The following is a 17935-nucleotide window of genomic DNA, read 5'->3' as shown; positions in this document are numbered from 1 at the left end:
GACTGCAGCTCCATAATTTGGTTTTTCAACACTGCAATCGTTGCCAGACAGTTCCAAATTTTTCAGTACAAAATTACAGGGCTGGATAAAAATATTTTGGATTTCTAATAGGCGCGTTGAGACGTGCGATCGATTAAACATTTACAGATTGTTGAGAAAGTGAGTTGTCAGAGTACTTCATAACATTTTATTTAATTGTATTACTAAAACAATTCTTGTACAGCTATTGCGCGTCGCCTTACAGCATGAAACGCTCAAAGGCCACGAGCTCCGGGACCGTAAAACAAGCCAAAAAGAAGCCGAAGCCTGGCGCCAAAGTCGAAACTAAAAATATTACTGGCGGTAATGATGAGAGCAGCAGTAGTGATGCTGAGCAAATCCCCGCGAAGGTGCTGTCCAAGCCCAATTACACAAATTTTGAACAGTTCCTCGAGCACATAGAAAATCAGCGTAGAAGCTGCGCTAGTAACGTCCAGGAATTTTCATTCAAAAAGAAGCGAGTGCGTATTCTCTCCGAAGCTAGAGATGTTAAGGATAAATGCACAGGTGGAGTCGTTTACTGGATGTCCCGCGATGCACGAGTCCAAGATAACTGGGCTCTGTTGTTCGCCCAACGTTTAGCTTTAAAGCTCGAGCTGCCGTTAAATGTCGTTTTCTGCTTAGTACCTAAGTTTCTTAACGCCACTCTGCGCCACTACAAGTTCATGATCGGTGGATTACAGGAGGTGGAACAGCAATGTAGGGCGCTCAATATTCCCTTCCATTTGCTGCTTGGCCCGGCTGTCGACCGTATACCAAAGTTTGTGCGGGAGCACGACGTAGGGGCTGTAGTATGCGATATGGCCCCTTTGCGTGTGCCTCGTCAATGGGTGGAAGCTGTGACGCAAGCATTGCCCGCCGAGGTGCCGCTTACACAGGTGGACGCTCACAACATTGTACCACTGTGGGTGGCATCCGAAAAGCAGGAATATGCCGCGCGCACCATACGAAACAAAATCAATTCGAAATTGGGGGAGTTCCTGTCAGAATTTCCACCTGTAATCAAACATCCGTATGGCAAAGGATGTGTGAAAGAGAGGCCCGTGGATTGGAAGGCAGCTTATGAAATGCTTGAGTGCGATAAATCAGTAGATGAAGTAGATTCCCGGCCGGGCTACCAAGCCGCCTGCCGTCAGCTTTTCGACTTTTGTACGCGCCGACTTGGCAAATTCAATGAGAAACGTAACGATCCTACAGTGGATGCGTTGTCGGGTCTCTCACCCTGGTTTCACTTTGGCCAGATCTCAGTGCAGCGATGCATACTGGAAGTCCAACGCTACCATACGCAACATAAAGCCTCCGTCGATGCCTTCTGTGAGGAGGCGATTGTACGCCGCGAGTTGGCCGACAATTTTTGCTATTACAATGAGCACTACGACAGCTTGAAAGGATTACAATCGTGGGCATTGCAAACATTGAACGATCATCGCAAGGACGAACGTAGTCCTTGCTACACCCTGGAGGAGTTGGAGAGGGCTCGTACCTATGATGATCTGTGGAACTCTGCGCAGTTGCAGCTGGTAAAGGAAGGCAAAATGCATGGATTTCTGCGAATGTATTGGGCCAAAAAGATTTTGGAATGGACCGCCTCACCAGAAGAAGCACTGGAGTTTACAATATTGCTAAACGATAAGTACAGCTTGGATGGGCGGGATCCTAATGGCTACGTGGGTTGCATGTGGTCTATTGGTGGGGTGCATGACCAAGGCTGGAAGGAACGATCTATCTTTGGAAAGATACGCTATATGAACTATCAGGGGTGCAAACGCAAATTCGATGTGACTGCGTATGTGATGCGGTATGGCGGAAAAGTGCACAAGAAGCAGTAAAAAGAAATTTAGTTTAAAATAAATGTATACGTGCTGAACAGGCCATGGGCATTGTTTACAATTGATAGCGAATCGCTGTTTTATTTTCCAACCTTTTATCATGTTTAAATGTTCATAAAGTAATAGTAGCTACATCTATGATCGTTGATCAAGCGTTAGTCCTTTTCGGCAATCTTGTTGAGATGTTCCTCGATCTCCTTTTCATCCAAAATGCGGAACGCTGGACAATCCTTGCTCACAACGCCAATCTCAATGCTGTTGGTCTTGAAGTCCACGGCCAGCACATTAGAGAGGCAAGTAATTGCCAGTTGAATGGCTTTCTCCTCAGATAGATTATTTTTGTATTTCTTTTCCAAATAGCTGGTGGCTTCCAGTGTCTTTGCACCAACGGAACAGGCGCGAAAGCCGCAATAGTAGCCAGCTGGATCGGTTTTGTACACGCCGGGTCCGTTCTCGTCGTCGTAGGCAATGAGCATCATGCTGCAGCCAAGCGGGCGCATTTCAGCGTTTTGAGTATAAACTTGATTAATATCCGCCATGCGACGACAGAGAATCTCGACTGGAATTGGATAGCCATATTTATACAGGAAATTCGATGCTTCGTAACGCGCCTTTTGCACCTGCGAGCGAGCGTCAGCTGGGAATGCAAATAATTTAAAGCTGGTAAAGAGGAATCAACTGCTTAGGCGCTTACCAATACGACCAGTCATGACGCATCCGATTTCCTTGGTGATCCCAAATAAATGAGTTACTGTCTCCGGGACAATGAGCTTCTCAGTCACTTTCTTTTGGGTGGCAATAACGGCACAGTCGCCGCTTTTTAATGCCACCGAAGTGATGTTCTCCTGGCTTATAGCCTTAAACGCATATTCTAAAACATAAATAGGGTAAGCCAACATCCTAAACATGCTGCGATTTGCGAACCACATTAATACTAACCCACTTGATAGAGTCGCCCTTCTGGCGAGAAAATCGTAATGTGCCTATCAAAGCCGGCTGAACTTCCGCGAGACATTGTAATTTTAGTATTAGGCTGTTGAAAAGTAAAGAAAACATATTACTATCAGCTGTATTACTGCATAACATCTTTTACCTTCTTAATAAACAAAAATTTCCAACTTTTTTAGAATTAGTAAAATATGCGTTTGGTTCGCTGTTCTGTTTAAAACAAAATTTCATATAGTCATGGTGCTGTCATGTAGCAGGCAGGGATGACAAAGAAATCGATTGTTGCTGATGTCGATTAGTATCGATAGCCTTGTTGTTTTCCAGCACTGGCGATTTATTATACATTAATTTTAAAGCAGGTGGCAAGACTGTATAAAGTTAGACGTCCAGCATTTGTTTTCTGCAGGACACAATACCTTAGGAATGGAAGGGAGTTCGCTATTATTCCAATCTGAGTTCTATTGTGCGGCGCAATCTAAATTTTAACACGAAGATCAGAGGTAGCAAGGACTGTTGTCTGTGGTTAGCAAATACCCTTGCCGGTGGCGCATGGCGATTGTAAATACTGCCAGCAAAAAGGTAAATATGTACATATGCATTGAGATACATACATATGTACATGTGTGCATAGCGCAGCGAATTAAATATTTATTTAAGCTTTTCTTAGCCTATGTTTAAGTTTAATTTTAAGTAGCAAACATGCACGAGGATGATTTGAAAAATCAATTGACGATTGCGCGGAACGAAATTAATAATTTGAGGTGCGTGGTATTGAAATTTGTATACATATGTATGTATGTACATACATATATTTCATATTGTATAAGTTCAAGTTCATGACAATGTTGCCTTCAGACAGCAAGTGCGCAACTTGCAGCATGTGCAGCGCAAGGACATCGAAACAATAACCCGTCTGCTGCAGGATTTTCGCTGCGAAGGGTGCAGCAGCTTACAACAACATCCAGCCAGTGGCAAGGGCAAGGTCAGTGTCGAGGAGGACATAGCGCAGGTGCGTTCTCATCGACTTGCAAATGTAACAGCATAATGACCTTTAAGCACGCTTTAGAGCACCAGCAGAAATGACATTGCTAACGGAGGCGACGATGATTTGGCAAACTTTCGACCCATAGGCGTCATACGTAGTGCCTTTCCGGAGAAGCGGGCAGTGCCTCGTCAATCGAGCGTGGGTGGTCGTCTGCGAAGCATCATACATCTGAACGATGGCGTCTTTACGAATCCAGAACACTCGTTGGACGGCCTGTCTGAGTTTTCCCACTTGTGGATCATCTACCATTTCCATCGCAACAATGCACACCCAAAGGCCAAAGTAGCTCCACCACGACTGGGGGGCGAACGTGTCGGTGTTTTCTCTACACGCTCACCGCATCGCCCGTGCCCCATTGGCCTATCGCTGGTCGAGATTGAGAAAATTGAAGGTTCTACGATCAGCTTTTATGGCACTGATATGGTAGATGGCACACCTGTGCTGGACATAAAACCATATATACCATTATATGATGCGCCCGCACTGAGCGTGGAATCAGGTATGTTTGGCAACCTGCACGATGCTGTGTAATACATTGTCTGAAGTCTTGCTGCCTATAGGTCACACAGCTGTTGGGCCAAATGACAACAGTGGTGCCGATTTCTATGGATCACGCCAAGAGCCCGATGGCGAGGAGTCCGATTTAGAGTTATATGGTGCTGCAGGCGGCCACACAGCTATCAGCATGAATAATGGCGATTTGAGTGGACATGGGATCTTGGCCCCACCGTTGCCGTCGGCTGTACGGGTTCCCAATTGGGTTGTGTCTTCGCATCGTCTAATGGTGTGCTTCAATGAGCATGCAGAAATGCAACTGCAGGAGCTGCAAGTGGAAAAGCAATGCATCGTTGACATCTTGGAGACGGATCCGCGCTCCGTTTATTTGCGCACAAAATACGGCTCTCAGATATTTACTTTTCAATTGAGCGAAGTCACAGTAACGTGTAAGTTCGATGACAAGGCAGCCACAGTGACTGTGGTGCAGGTGCGGCGCAATGAGAACGTGCAGGTGGCGACGTTGGACGAACCACGCGGCGCTTAGTTGGATCAGTTCTGTCTAGGCTTTGCAAAATACATTCTGTAATCAAAAAGCTTTGTAGTGGCATTTCTTGTGTTTTACTTATGTATGTATGCAGTGAACGTTTAATAGCTTTAAGCTTTGAAAACATTTTCAACTTATTCATAACAATTATCAATCATGAAATATACAAAAAATTAAGTGCAGGAAAATATGGTTTCTTTCAAATAGTGTGAGTCTGTACATAACATAAAGGATTAATAGGATGTTGTTAAAATGGATGAACACATTATTATTTTCTAGCACTATGGTTGATGGAACCTTGAGTTGGACAGATTTTCTTAGCGAGGCCAGAGAGTTTTTGCACTTGTCGGAACAGTTGGGTGATGGGTGGACGCTATGTGAAAAGGTGTGGGCACTGACCTAAACCAACTAACTAACTGATGAAAAATATTTGTAACACACATACATATTATTATTCAGGATGGGAATGAACCCAACACTTTTCTCAGCTGTAAGCGGAAAGTAAGAAGCAAAGATAATGGAACACTCTCCACGCTAATCAGTGTGGAATATCACGTGGTATTTAGTGTGTCGTACCAGGTGCCCATGTTGTTTTTTCAAGCGCACAGATCAGGTAGGCGAATATTTACAAAATTCCAATTTATTTTAAAGCTGCTCCCCACACAGACGGCAGCCTGCTGGATGTCGATGCAACGTGGCGCGCATTTATGCCAGAAGCGAGAGAGCGCAGTGATTTATTCCAGATGCTGACGCAGATGGATCATCCAGTTTTGTTTCGCCCCTTCATGGCTTTGCATCCTTGCCGCACCTCCGATGTTTTGGCCCAATTCGGCAAAAAGAGCGAAAACCGCATACTTACGTTTATAAGTGTTTATGGGCCGCATGTGCAATTGAATTTGCAAAATGCCTACGGAAATGCAATAAAGTGCAAATAAAAAACAGTTTCTTTGTTTTTAATGTAGACAGATACCGTATAAATACATATCATACATATATTTGCATGTATTTGCTTTATTTGAAGGATTTTCTATTAGTTAGACACTGGAGCATATGTGGGGTAGTATTTGGTTAGACCTACGAATGATATATACGAGTAGAAGACACTTATGTACAATATGTAGACACATATTTTTTCTTGGCACAAACAGAACTAAAACTCAATTTGTATTATAACAATAACATTGTATTGGTACTGGAGAAACGAATTTTAATAGCGACCAATAGAGTGTATTAAGCTACAATTTTAATCCAGCCCGAATATTCACAGGAGGAAGGAGCTGCTATGTATGAGTTGAGTTTTAATCATTCAATCATTCTCAAAATCAGAAAATATTTACTAATAACATATGTAGTTCCTTAGATTTTAATGTGTGGAGCGATATGAAGGGTGTATACGCTTTTCATAAACATTCATAGTGGTTTTCCTGTAATTAATTTCGGTTTGTAAGACATTTTTTCAAACAGTTGTTCAGTTGAAATAAACTCTAGGGCTCTTTTAAATTTGAACAATTCTACAATTTGGACATCTTTGTGGTTTGTTACAGATTTAACAAGCGAAGTGTTTTTGAGAGTGTCTAACAAAACACTTTCCACTTTCACTTTTGTCTGGTGTTCTATTGTTTTCTTGGCTCAAGGGATACCACTAATATTAACTCAGTGCAATCTAAAATTTGATCGGATTTCTTCAGGGCATATACTACGGTACACATTCAATATTTGGATTTTGACAATTCGAATTCTATTTGGCTGAATATCAATTTTCAGTTTAAGTCATCTTATAATAAATATTCTCTTTGTTCACTAATTATGTCTAGGACTTTTCCATGATGCTTCCCAAAAACTATACTTTCGAGAATATACTATATGCATATGTATGTTTTAGTATTTACATTGGCTTTCTTTAAATTTGTTTAAAATTGTATTTGTTCTTGGCATTTACTTTCTACATCTACGAGTGCTAAATATGCAATTTATTTTATGTTTCTTTCACTTCTCCGCCTATTAAGCTTAATCTAAGAGATACTCGCCTCTATGTATATATAGTATGTATATATTTTAGTAATCATTGTATTGGCACTTGGCCCATTACTCGTATGCTTAGGTTTTTCAATTATAATTAATGTTAACTGGCTACTGTGTGGTATTTGCAGCTCGACGCCAAGCCACAAAAGCTTCGCCCAAAGGGCAAATCCAATTTGTGGGCGTGAGCATTTGCATCAATAATGTACTTTGCAAAATTAAATAGATGTTTTTGTTTTAGATTTTGTTTTGCATTGTAATAGACAAAATATATGTAATACGTCGGTAAATACATACATTCATATACTTGTAGTACTTATATTTGACATTTATGTTTGTCGTCATTTAAATTGGTTTATTTTGTTTAAAAATCTATTGGACTACATGACATAGTTAGTGCATGATTATGATGCAGTGTAGCAGTAGTATGAGTTCCATGTACATACATACCTATACTAAATGCCTATTTTAATAACAATAATAATATCAATGGAAATGTTTAATCATATAAATGAAAGTGCTTTAACTTTTTCAATAAATATATTGTATACAACAGCCGACAAGGAATTACATTCCTACATGTTTAAATGTTTGGCATGACAACATTTGCAAATGAAATCTGTGCATAAATTAGATAACAAATAAATTACGTTGTAATTAAAATACACATTTATAGTAATCGGATTTTGACACTAGATTAAGGCTTTGAACTTCAATAAAAAAAACAAAAAGCAACCTATAATAGTGCTGCCTAATAATAGTAGCTTTATATATTTTTCTCAGCAGTTTTCAATCTAGTGTCATAAATCCACAATTAACTTAAGCAGTTAAATTCAATTTGGAAAGTTGTTGAACCTACTTCGATCTTACTATCTAGTTATGATATAGGTATAATATAAGTACAATATACGATCATATTTTGGTATCAGCAGTAGGTATAAGGGATATTATGTATTTGATATTTTTTATATTTGTTCATCTTAGTACACTAAATATTATATTTGTTAGGAATGTTTTTGAACTAAACGTCAAATAATGAACGTTAAAATACTTTATTTATAAGCGTGGGTTCGTCTGTGTTGAAAAGATGAAAACAAATCAATATTTTTCATCAAATCTTCGTTTTATTGTTGGCTACTTAATATCTTCATGTGTACTAATTTTATATGGGTTTTTCCTACTTGTGAATGTACTATATATATGAGTATTTCCCGGTTCGATAAAGTTATGTATATACAATTTCCATTTTTCAACAAAGTTTTGCTTTTATTTATATTTTCTCATTCTGATATTTGTTTTTGTGTAAAAAATTTCATTTAAAGCTGCACCATTTAATTGATATTTGTATATCAAGATACTTTTTTTATGTACACACAATATAAGTATAATAAATAAAGGATATATTTATGAATATCTGCTCAGTATTGAGAGCGCAGTGCCGTGAAAGCTCAATAAAATTATTTGGAAACATGACAATAAAAAAAGGAAATGCTATTATTTGAAAAACTGTAGCCAATGATATGCTTTGGTCAAATTCCAATACAATTTTATAATCATGTAGTCGCACAGCACCGAACAATCAAACGGACAAGATGATGGCTAAATATATTACTTGTATGTATGTACCTACACAGACATACGCTATAAGTTATAATTAAAATACATCGCACATAAATATGCGTTTATGTCTACAGCTAGTTTATTTAGTAGAACTCGTAGTAGAATTTGTCAACTATGTTAAAATTCGCACTACAATGTTTGGTCTCATTTTGGTTGCATTTTGGACAAGTTTCTTCAAGTGTTGTTAGCAAGCCTTACAACTAATTCATATCAATATCAATGTATTTGTCTTAACAATTGAAGTGTGTACACCTAAAGCTTTCACATGCGTCAACATACAGACATATAGATATTATATTAAATATATAAATATTAAGATATCTTTTTCAACAATTTCATTAAATGGCCTAAATGCATGGCATGCATATGTACATTTGATCTTTAAGTAATATCCACACAAACCATCTGGAATGCATATATATTTTTTTGTTTTTATATATATATATATATAGTAAAGTCATAAAGCTCTGCAACTCACTCAGTTTTATGTATACATTTACAAATATTTTTGAAATACTCGTAGGTAACAAAAAATGCAAAAGCAAATCTATGCAAGCCACTAGACAATTAAAGCTATATTAAATACACTAAGCTAAATTATGGACGGTGGTGCTTCTAGTTATTTGAAACTCATCATCCAACTCATCCGCGGAATAATCCGCAGCCAGTTCGTATTCGATTTGCTCCTCCTGCCGACTGCGAATGAAGTCCGTCGATGCGCTGCGCCTAAATCAGCTACAGAGCATATTGAAGAAACCACGTCCTTTCTCGGAACGCGGTGCCATTAACATAGGAACTTGATTTTTGTGTGTTACCTTGATCTAAAAAGACGGGAAAACCATATAATTATTGTGTATTCAATTAGGAATTGTTTAAGCTGTTGCTTAATAACAATAACATATTGGTATGTACTTATATAATAATAATTTATTTGTTTTATTTATTTTTTAATTTCTCCCCCACTCCCGGATAATGGGTGACAACTGTATCTCAGAGACTGTAAGACCTAGGACCACCCAATTTTATTCCAAGATGTCTTATTTCCCTCACTCCCCCCTCTCCACGCAATTAGCGATTTTCCATAACCGCCGCAATTCTTAGAATTTCCCTTGATCCTTTAATAAATTTAATAAAATTAATTTGTTGCTTTAAATAAACATTTTGAAAAATTACAAATGATCAACCAACAATTTCATGTGAGAAATTCACAATAAACAACATATGTACGTATGGCAGACGCGTGAGCGGATTTACAGTTATGCTTTTTGATTCCTTGCCTTCCCTTTCACATTCTTAAAGAGAGAGTTCTGCTTGCAGCTGCAATGCAAGGCTTAGTTTTTCTCGACCTGTTGAACGCGTCGCGCCGTTTGTATTTGGAGTTGCCGAAAACTCCGAGAAAAGGTTTAATTAATAGTTTAAACATTAGAAAAATTATGTAAAAGCATTTGTACATATTAAGTTGTGTGTGAAGTGTGCAAAATATGTGTTTATTAATGCGAAAATGCCGCGCGATTAATGTGCTGCGTACATACATACAATACTTATGTGTGTATGTGCGTGTTCGTGATTTCAAATAAATTGCGCAGTGCCTCAAATTTGGTTTTTATTTTTTAAGTGTATGTATATGTGATTTAAATAAGTAAATGTGTTCAATTTGAAAATGATTTTTTATTAAAGCGATCGCAGTTATTATGTACATATGTAAAAGTAAGTACGCAGCGATTTATATTCATGATTTTTTTTCATGTATGTATGAATTTATGTACACTTACAGTGCCCTTTATATTAACAGACAAATGTCACCATAACATAACAGATACACAAAAAAAACTCAATTAACAGAGCTTGCCTAATGTGTTGTATAACAGATTGATAACTTTCCTCCATTTCTGTATACAGTCTGTTGTATGAAGACATACCAACAAGTTGCGGTTTGGGTGGTCGAGCGCCCCAACGATCGCAGTTATTATGTATGTAAAAGTAAGTACGCAGCGATTTATATTCATGATTTTTTTTCATGTATGTATGAATTTATGTACACTTACAGTGCCCTTTATATTAACAGACAAATGTCACCATAACATAACAGATACACAAAAAAAAAACTCAATTAACAGAGCTTGCCTAATGTGTTGTATAACAGATTGATAACTTTCCTACATTTCTGTGTACAGTCTGTTGTATGAAGACATACTAACAAGTTGCGGTTTGGGTGGTCGAGCGCCCCAACTTGTCGCAAAGGACCAAGAGAGCGCAGTTAGATCAATCAGAAAAAACAGGAGAGCGTACGAATTCTCTTAAAAAAATGTAAGGTAATGAAGTAAGCATGGAAGACACAATTATTCTTAATAAATAATTAGCAAGTGGAGACGATTCCTTTTGTTCGGTTTTTTCACAATTAAAGAAATTAGCGCTCACTGTACTGCACAGATAGACACCCATATACGCTCATAGACACACATGCATATAAATGGACGCTTTTTGGACTTTATTTATTTTATTATAGCCTGTACCCAAAGGGTGTAGTTATAAACCCTTTACGTGCGTTCGAATACTGAAGGAGGTAAAACTGATCAAAATTCTTTTTACTGTTTTTTTTTTTAATTTTCCTACTTTTTTTAATTCTGTGATTATTCTACACATATGTACAGAGTATTTCATAGTAGGGACACCCGAATTAAGCTACTCCACATGCTTTATTTTTTGTTTTTTAGAAAACGCCTTTAAGCTTACCGTGCACGGAACTTGCATCCATGGCTCCCCATCGATTTGCATGGGAAATGTTTTCTTCGTTTTAATGATTACTTCACTGCACTGAGCCAGGCGGCGACCAGAGGCACGTAATCCCGTTCGCACTTGGCCCATGTGTAGGCAGTTCTCTAGCCCAATAACCTCGATCAATCGATCTCCAATGTCTGCAATGAAGTAGGGTTAAACATTTAATACGAATATAGTTGCATCTTGCTGTTTTAGGTCTAGAATGTTAGAATTAATGCATTAACAAATTTTTGGTCTTACCCTGTATGGCCACGGATAGATCCACGGATGTAAAGCTAGTGGCTGAGAGTTCCTTATCGCTCGACTTAAGCTTTTTGCTTTTGGCGAAGGGTCCAGTGCTTTTACGAATGCGCTTCTGGGATAAATGCTCGCCCCATAAATTTGAGCCGCCATGCGTGTAGGGTATATTCAAGAGCGCAATGCCTTGCAAATGCGGCCCATTCGCCAAATCCAAAGCAACGCCGTCGCACTGTAAAAAAACGTAAAATGATAGTAATCTCAGAAAAACACAGAAATTCCAAACAATTTGCATTTGACTTTTAATCCCTAATTGGCACTGGCGTTGAAACGTTGCAGATTCTACTTGATGCGCAAACACGTCCCACAAGTCACATTGAGGGACAATTTTTTGCATCAGCATTGAAACTCAGTACTCACCTCTATGTCAATGTTTTCGTGCAAATTTTTGCAGGATGCAGCAAATGTTTCTGACGTTGCGTACTCGAAATACCAAAGTTTGTTCTTCATTCGACTATTGAATTTATGCGGATTTTTCTCCCGCTCCAGATGAAATTTGACGCAAATGGCGGCATCCTGCAATGGGAAGTGACAATGCGGCAATCAATTTATGCAAAATGCAAAAGGTCAGTTATAAATGGATTTCATGACATTTTTTTTATACTCTTCTTGCGTATATCCACCATTTCATGGTCAAACAGTAATGCCATTGACAATTTTCACTGTCAATTGAAAGCCTTGTAAAAAGTTTTGTAGTTTTGATTAAATTTCTATGACATGTTGTGTAATCCAACCACTTCTGACAATTGCTAAGCAATACAATTTCTGTGCGGCTAAGAAAAACTTGTATAATTCAGTGTATTGAAAGCCAATTCTTTGACCTTTAAATAGGTTTCAGAAAAAAGGATTCAATGTGTTTTATGAAGGTACAATCCAAATTATTGAAATTTTTGGCAGCTCAGATCCACAGTTGGAGCGCAATGCTATCATCGCATTGGCTTGTCTAGTTTTTAATTAGAAAGAGCAATAATCTTTATGGTAGTTAGCTTAGCTTTGGCTTATGGAGACAATGGGAATCTCGTAATATAGTATTTGAAGGAGAGTTAATTTAATTTCAAGGATTTAGATAAATTTAATATAATATATAGTTTTAATAATACAATGTTAGAATAGACAAATTTTTATCTTTTTGTGCCCTATCATATTATGAACTTTCATTGAAATCGGTGCAGTATATCGAATTATATAGAAGCCAAAGGAATTGTTTCATTAAAGGTTATTTAGTAGTTCAAGGACTTGTGTCCAACTCAAGCAATTATTAGTTGAAAAGCAACTTCAATTAATTAAATGCCACACACAAAGAGAAACTAGCACATCTTCAAGCTACAAAAGCCTAGTGTATTGTTAAGGAAACAATAATAATTGTTTGCTTTAAACTTATTCGTAAGGTAATTACGTTGGTGATTAGGATGGTTTGAAATAGAAGCGAAACACGGCTCTGTGTTGTATGAAGTAATTAAATTCAACAAGAGCTCGTTAGGACTAAAAATGTCTACATAAACTCCTACGGTTGTATACTGACTAGATACGAACTTTTAAAATTGCGAATTGCAGAGCGTTTGGCTTAACAACAGCAATTATTATATTTCAAATTGTGGCCAAACTGAGATTAAGAAGCTTTTGTATGTGTTGCTTCTGGGAAAGTTTAATTATTCCACAAAAGGTGTTACATGACAAAAAAAAAAAAAAAAAGAAAAAACAAAGGACCGAAAAGAAAAGCAGACAGATAAACAAACAAACTCATAAAACAACGGTCAGAAGTTCAAGTAAGGTGTGTGTAAAGCCATCTAAGTAGCAAGGCAGGACTCCACAATTAACGTAATCAGCATACACATGAAAAAAGGAGAAGGTAGAGGTAAAAATAAGGAGAGAAACGAAAGCAATCCAAAAAGTGACAGAGCATGAAGATTACATGCGGCTGGCAAAAACAAACTGCAGACCGACTTGTTCAAATTGCTAGTTGGGGGACCTTTTACATTGAAAAGTTGAAAGGCACGAAAGGCATAGGAGTGAGTTGAGCTTGGCTTTGTTTGTGTGTGTGTGTGCGTACGTGTGGGCTGACATTGGCCTTCTGTCAGGACACATTGTGACTATGAGCTCCCACCTAGCTGCTGCCGTTTGATGCACGGAAATGCGTAAGCAAATGGGGATCGAAGTGTGTGGGAGCTGCACAGTGTGCGAGATTAAAGGTGTATACTTATAGCATATGAATTATTTCTTCTGAAAATAAAAATGTGTGGTAACTATCTATTTCCTTATATCAACTTTATATAAAGGTATTGCTTTCTGATTAGTTTATTAATGCACAGCCCAAGATCTGAGACCTACGCACACGTATCTTTAAGATGGGAAAGCTCAAAGTTCAAAGGAATGCTAATTAAACTCTACTGAACACAATCTAAGAAGCTATTTTCGTCCAGCTTTTAATGTCGTAATTCTTTCTGATATACTAAAAAATAAAGGATGCTGTCTAATTAATAGCAATATATCAGAAATGTTTATATAATAATTTAAAATTTTTCAATTTTTCTTCTGACCGACTCTTGAATATACGATTGATAGTGCTCTTCAGTTCAAATCTGATTATCAGCCATAGATATAGTTTTTTTTTTTTGCTAATAAACTACAAAAAGTTCGTTAATTAAAGAAACTAAACTTTCGGGCCGAAAAAAGCCGTTCCATGCTCAGCACTAGCATACTATACTATATATATATATAGAATGTGATGCGCTTACAGCTTCACTCAAGAATTTGAATTTTAACCTTTTTTCGAGATCTGTCCTAGGGTGGACAATTATTACATACATTTTATGATAACTTTGAAAATTGAATCATGCTTCGATTCGAGTGCCTACATGGCAACAAACTCACATTGTCGGATTCCTGAATTGATCAAATAGAGTTTTAAACAGTACTTCTTTGTATACAAATAATTGTTGTAGGCGATGTATGTACTTTAGTTAAAACTTTGGAACGGATATTTTAAAAACTCTATGCTGCATACACATTTTTGATTTATTTTATCTATATTTATTCACATTAGATGCTTTAGTTATTTTTCTGTAGCTGTTTAATTGATTTTTATTAATAAATGTCCTTACACTTTGCACAACGTTACTTTATACATTTTGTTCATATAGTATAGCATTGAATATTTACACTGTGCCCTGCTCTTTTATTCATGTACACCAATTGCAACGGCATGTACATACGTGCGTTTTTGCTACCGTGTGGGAGTGTGTGTGTGTGTGAGTGAGTGTGTGAGTGTGTGTCGGGGCTAGTTGGACCACCCGCACGTTCGTCTGTGTGGGCTTAAGTCCTTTTTATATTGCAAATGCCGCAGGCTGTGTGCACTGCACTGTTAATGCGCCTTATTGGGTAGCCCCGAAAGCTGTGCTGTGCTGTGCTGTGCTGTGCATATTGCAGTTGCTGACAACCGCACGCCCACCTCCCCTCCTTGCCACCTGCCCAAAGAACCAACAGAGCCCACACGGGCATTTTAATTTTTCTTATTTTCGACCCAAACATGGGTTGTTGCTGGGACAACTTTGTTGAATGCCTCGTTGCGTATACGACATGTTGGTCGTCCAACTTGCCAGTATGTGTGCGCGTCGGTGAGCTTCTGACGTATTTGTAGGCACATTTATTATTCATGCCACCACTTGGACGTGCCTAACATGTGGCGGCGACTGTGGCAACCTGCTTTAGTTATGCTTGTTGCTCTTACAGCAAATAAGATTAATTACCACTCGAGCGCAAATTGAATCGTTAACGGGAACATGAGGGGGAAAGGAAGCGCTTGAGTTCGTTAAAATTGTGTAAACTTTCTAATTAGCTTGTGTTAAAATGTCACTTTCAACTTTTGACCTTTGCAGCAGTGGAATTACTTAGTGACACACATCTGTCAGCGCTATCTACTTAGAGTGCGGGCATGGTTGCGGGTGCTTAGACAAACTATTAGCGTAATATGCTTGTCGAGCTTCAGAGCAATGCCTCGATCTGTTACATAATTTTGCAACTTTGTATCTTCCCTCCTCTACAACCTTGCAAAGAAAGAAAATTTCTAAATAAATGGATATAAACTGTTTGTAAAAAGGACGTGATTGACTCTTAGAAATGTATATAAAATATTACATAGAATATTATTTGATGATTCTGATTGTTTTAGAAACAGCATTAGATTTTATTATTTATTTAATTAACTTCATAGCAAATTCTCACTCTTCTATTAATTGTATGTTCGTGTGTTTTTTTTAGAGGAGCCAAGATTTTTTCCTTCTTTCTTTTCTGTTGTCAATCAATAAATATCCAATCTATAGATTGGACATATGCTTTATTTAATGGTAGAATAAGTTGGACAAAATTTGCGAAAATCATATGCTTTTGAAATGTCTATTAGGTCAATTTTTTATTATTTTGATGTCGTATATTTATGTGCAGCCAAACGATTCGTAATTAAAAGTTATAGCATGGAGGATCAAAGAAAAATTACACATTTCCTATTTCCCATTTTGTTTCGTGAAATTTATTCTGCGTTGTTCTTGTTATTTTATTTCGTTTTCTATGTATCAGCTTTTGCCATGACAAATGGTATGGACGCGTTATTACAGGCCTAACTCATTAAACCTGAAATTACTTTAAAATTGTTTTCAAATTGTCGCAGCTATAAAACTTTGAAGTGTATCTAAAAGTAGAATATATAGTATGTTGTTTACAAGTCGCACAAAAGTTGACAAATGAAGCAGCAACTCCTTAAAGTCGTATAGAGCACGAAATGGCATACAAATAAATACTCGTATAAAAACAAAACAGAAGTCAAGCCTCCAGAGCGGTCGCGGCCATAAAACTTGACTTAAAGCGAAAGAGCAGTGCACACAATTACACATGTACCCGCAGACAATATACAACCATGCCTACCCTCCATATACAAGCATGTACACGTATGTGTGTACGAGGACATATGTATGTACATACATGTACATAGAAACATTTGTTGGTACTGGCCCGCACTTTTATCTGCAGCGCACAAGTTCGCGCTTAGCGTCAATTGTTGACGTTAAACCAAAGCGTCAGCGTAAAATACTTTTCATGCTGTATTACGCCTGCCGAGACCTCACACCCCATACCTTTTGGCCACTGCCACAAAAGTGGAGCATGATGTTGAAAAGAGCAAAGTTTGGGAAGCTAGGCATGCCACCGACTCAAGTAGCTGTCTTGGCCCGATGCTCTGGGTCGACGGTCGGTCGTCACGCCACGACGATGCCACAGCGCATATGACAAGTCATTTGTGCGCAGTTTGGGGTCGACACGCACAGGCACGCATACACATACACATCCACACTCGCAGGACCACACACGTGTAAGCATGTACATAAGTGTTAAATGGATTTCATGTCGGCAGTGCGAAATGAAGCCGACAAGTGAAATCCAAGCAGCAGCTACAATAAGACGCAGTGTGCGAAATGGCATGAAAATCGTCGACAGTTTGCTGAAGACGCCTACTGTTTAAATAGACGCACACATCAAGTCATAAATAAACTAACAAACACACAAGCACACACACACACACACAATTCACACTCACACTCTGTTACGTGCATGGAACGCATACCGACATACTCGTACAGTGCCTCTCATAATAATAGTACACTTGACATTTTTAATTTAAGCGGATCTTGTTAAGCCAGAGCTTCGAATGCAGCGATAATCATAAAGACAATATTTGGAATAATACTTTGTGAATGACTTGTAAGAACAATCTTTACAGAGATATTTTTAGCAACTTTTCAAGCTTGTAGAGCTTATAAGTAATTCTAAGTTTCTTCTCTCTGCTAAATTTTTATTTTTTTTATATCGGTAGATCTATTGACGCCTCTGACATCACTGTGTGCTCATTTTGATTAGATTTCTCCTTCTTACGCTTTTCTAGCTTATAAGATGCTTTTTATAATTTTTTTATATCTTCCTCCTATGTCGACAGGCAATGTTTGTTGACATAAATAAATAAATAATTAACAAATAGCTGATAATTGACAAATACCACTTTCATCAAAAAAGTCGGGAAAGTTAATTCCACAGCCTAGATATTATCATTTACAAAGAATGTAAGAGCCGTTGAAATTGATCCTTCGTAATGTCTTATAAATAATTCTAAGTTTCTTCTCTCTGCCAAATTTTTATTTTTTTTATATCGGTAGATAGACTATTGACGCCTCTGACAACATTGTATTTTGATTAGATTTCTCCTTCTTACGCTTTTCTAGCTTATAAGATGCTTTTCATAATTTTTATATATCTTCCTCCTATGCCGACAGGCAA

The 17935-nt window shown here is 37.8% G+C and overlaps 5 protein-coding genes across 5 annotated transcripts in view; 3 read left to right on the top strand and 2 right to left on the bottom strand.

Annotated features, from left to right (window-relative positions):
• The first annotated feature begins 79 nt into the window (after positions 1 to 79).
• On the top strand, positions 80 to 1935 carry LOC115634803 (deoxyribodipyrimidine photo-lyase). The gene is made up of 2 exons (XM_030532716.1): positions 80 to 159; positions 224 to 1935. Exon 2 carries the CDS (start codon positions 246 to 248, stop codon positions 1866 to 1868), a length of 1623 nt encoding a protein of 540 aa, XP_030388576.1. The 5' UTR covers positions 80 to 159; positions 224 to 245; the 3' UTR covers positions 1869 to 1935.
• LOC115634812 (proteasome subunit alpha type-6) lies at positions 1918 to 3064 on the bottom strand. Its single transcript, XM_030532728.1, has 4 exons — positions 2962 to 3064; positions 2808 to 2901; positions 2563 to 2739; positions 1918 to 2505 (listed from the first exon to the last, which is right to left on the bottom strand). The coding sequence occupies exons 2-4, from the start codon at positions 2881 to 2883 to the stop codon at positions 2024 to 2026; spliced, it is 735 nt and encodes a 244-aa protein (XP_030388588.1). The 5' UTR covers positions 2884 to 2901; positions 2962 to 3064; the 3' UTR covers positions 1918 to 2023.
• A 193-nt stretch (positions 3065 to 3257) lies between these two features.
• On the top strand, positions 3258 to 5844 carry LOC115627558 (ubiquitin-like-conjugating enzyme ATG10). Its single transcript, XM_030523280.1, has 4 exons — positions 3258 to 3395; positions 5183 to 5288; positions 5363 to 5516; positions 5570 to 5844. Exons 2-4 carry the CDS (start codon positions 5187 to 5189, stop codon positions 5836 to 5838), a joined length of 525 nt encoding a protein of 174 aa, XP_030379140.1. The 5' UTR covers positions 3258 to 3395; positions 5183 to 5186; the 3' UTR covers positions 5839 to 5844.
• Positions 3269 to 5091, top strand: LOC115627549 (tRNA (adenine(37)-N6)-methyltransferase). Its single transcript, XM_030523267.1, is given in 4 exon segments — positions 3269 to 3395; positions 3484 to 3577; positions 3672 to 4360; positions 4422 to 5091. Coding segments are annotated over 3 exon segments (1233 nt in total). The 5' UTR covers positions 3269 to 3395; positions 3484 to 3515; the 3' UTR covers positions 4904 to 5091.
• A 3276-nt stretch (positions 5845 to 9120) lies between the features above and the next one.
• Positions 9121 to 17935, bottom strand: part of LOC115630519 (diacylglycerol kinase 1) — a 41837-nt gene continuing 33022 nt past the window's right edge. Inside the window, exons 16-19 of the mRNA XM_030527124.1 lie at positions 11978 to 12133; positions 11561 to 11789; positions 11276 to 11457; positions 9121 to 9363 (exon numbers count right to left, since the gene is read on the bottom strand). Of these exons, the coding sequence (XP_030382984.1) occupies positions 9274 to 9363; positions 11276 to 11457; positions 11561 to 11789; positions 11978 to 12133 (657 nt within the window). The 3' untranslated portion in view covers positions 9121 to 9273. The remainder of the gene's footprint in view (positions 9364 to 11275; positions 11458 to 11560; positions 11790 to 11977; positions 12134 to 17935) is intronic.

This window comes from Scaptodrosophila lebanonensis, unplaced genomic scaffold (assembly GCF_003285725.1).
Source record: "Scaptodrosophila lebanonensis strain 11010-0011.00,11010-0021.00 unplaced genomic scaffold, SlebRS2 tig00000001-arrow-pilon, whole genome shotgun sequence".
NCBI classification, from domain to species: Eukaryota; Metazoa; Arthropoda; class Insecta; order Diptera; family Drosophilidae; genus Scaptodrosophila; species Scaptodrosophila lebanonensis.
Note: the sequence above shows the minus strand (reverse complement) of the source record. Positions and strands in the feature narration are given on the sequence as shown.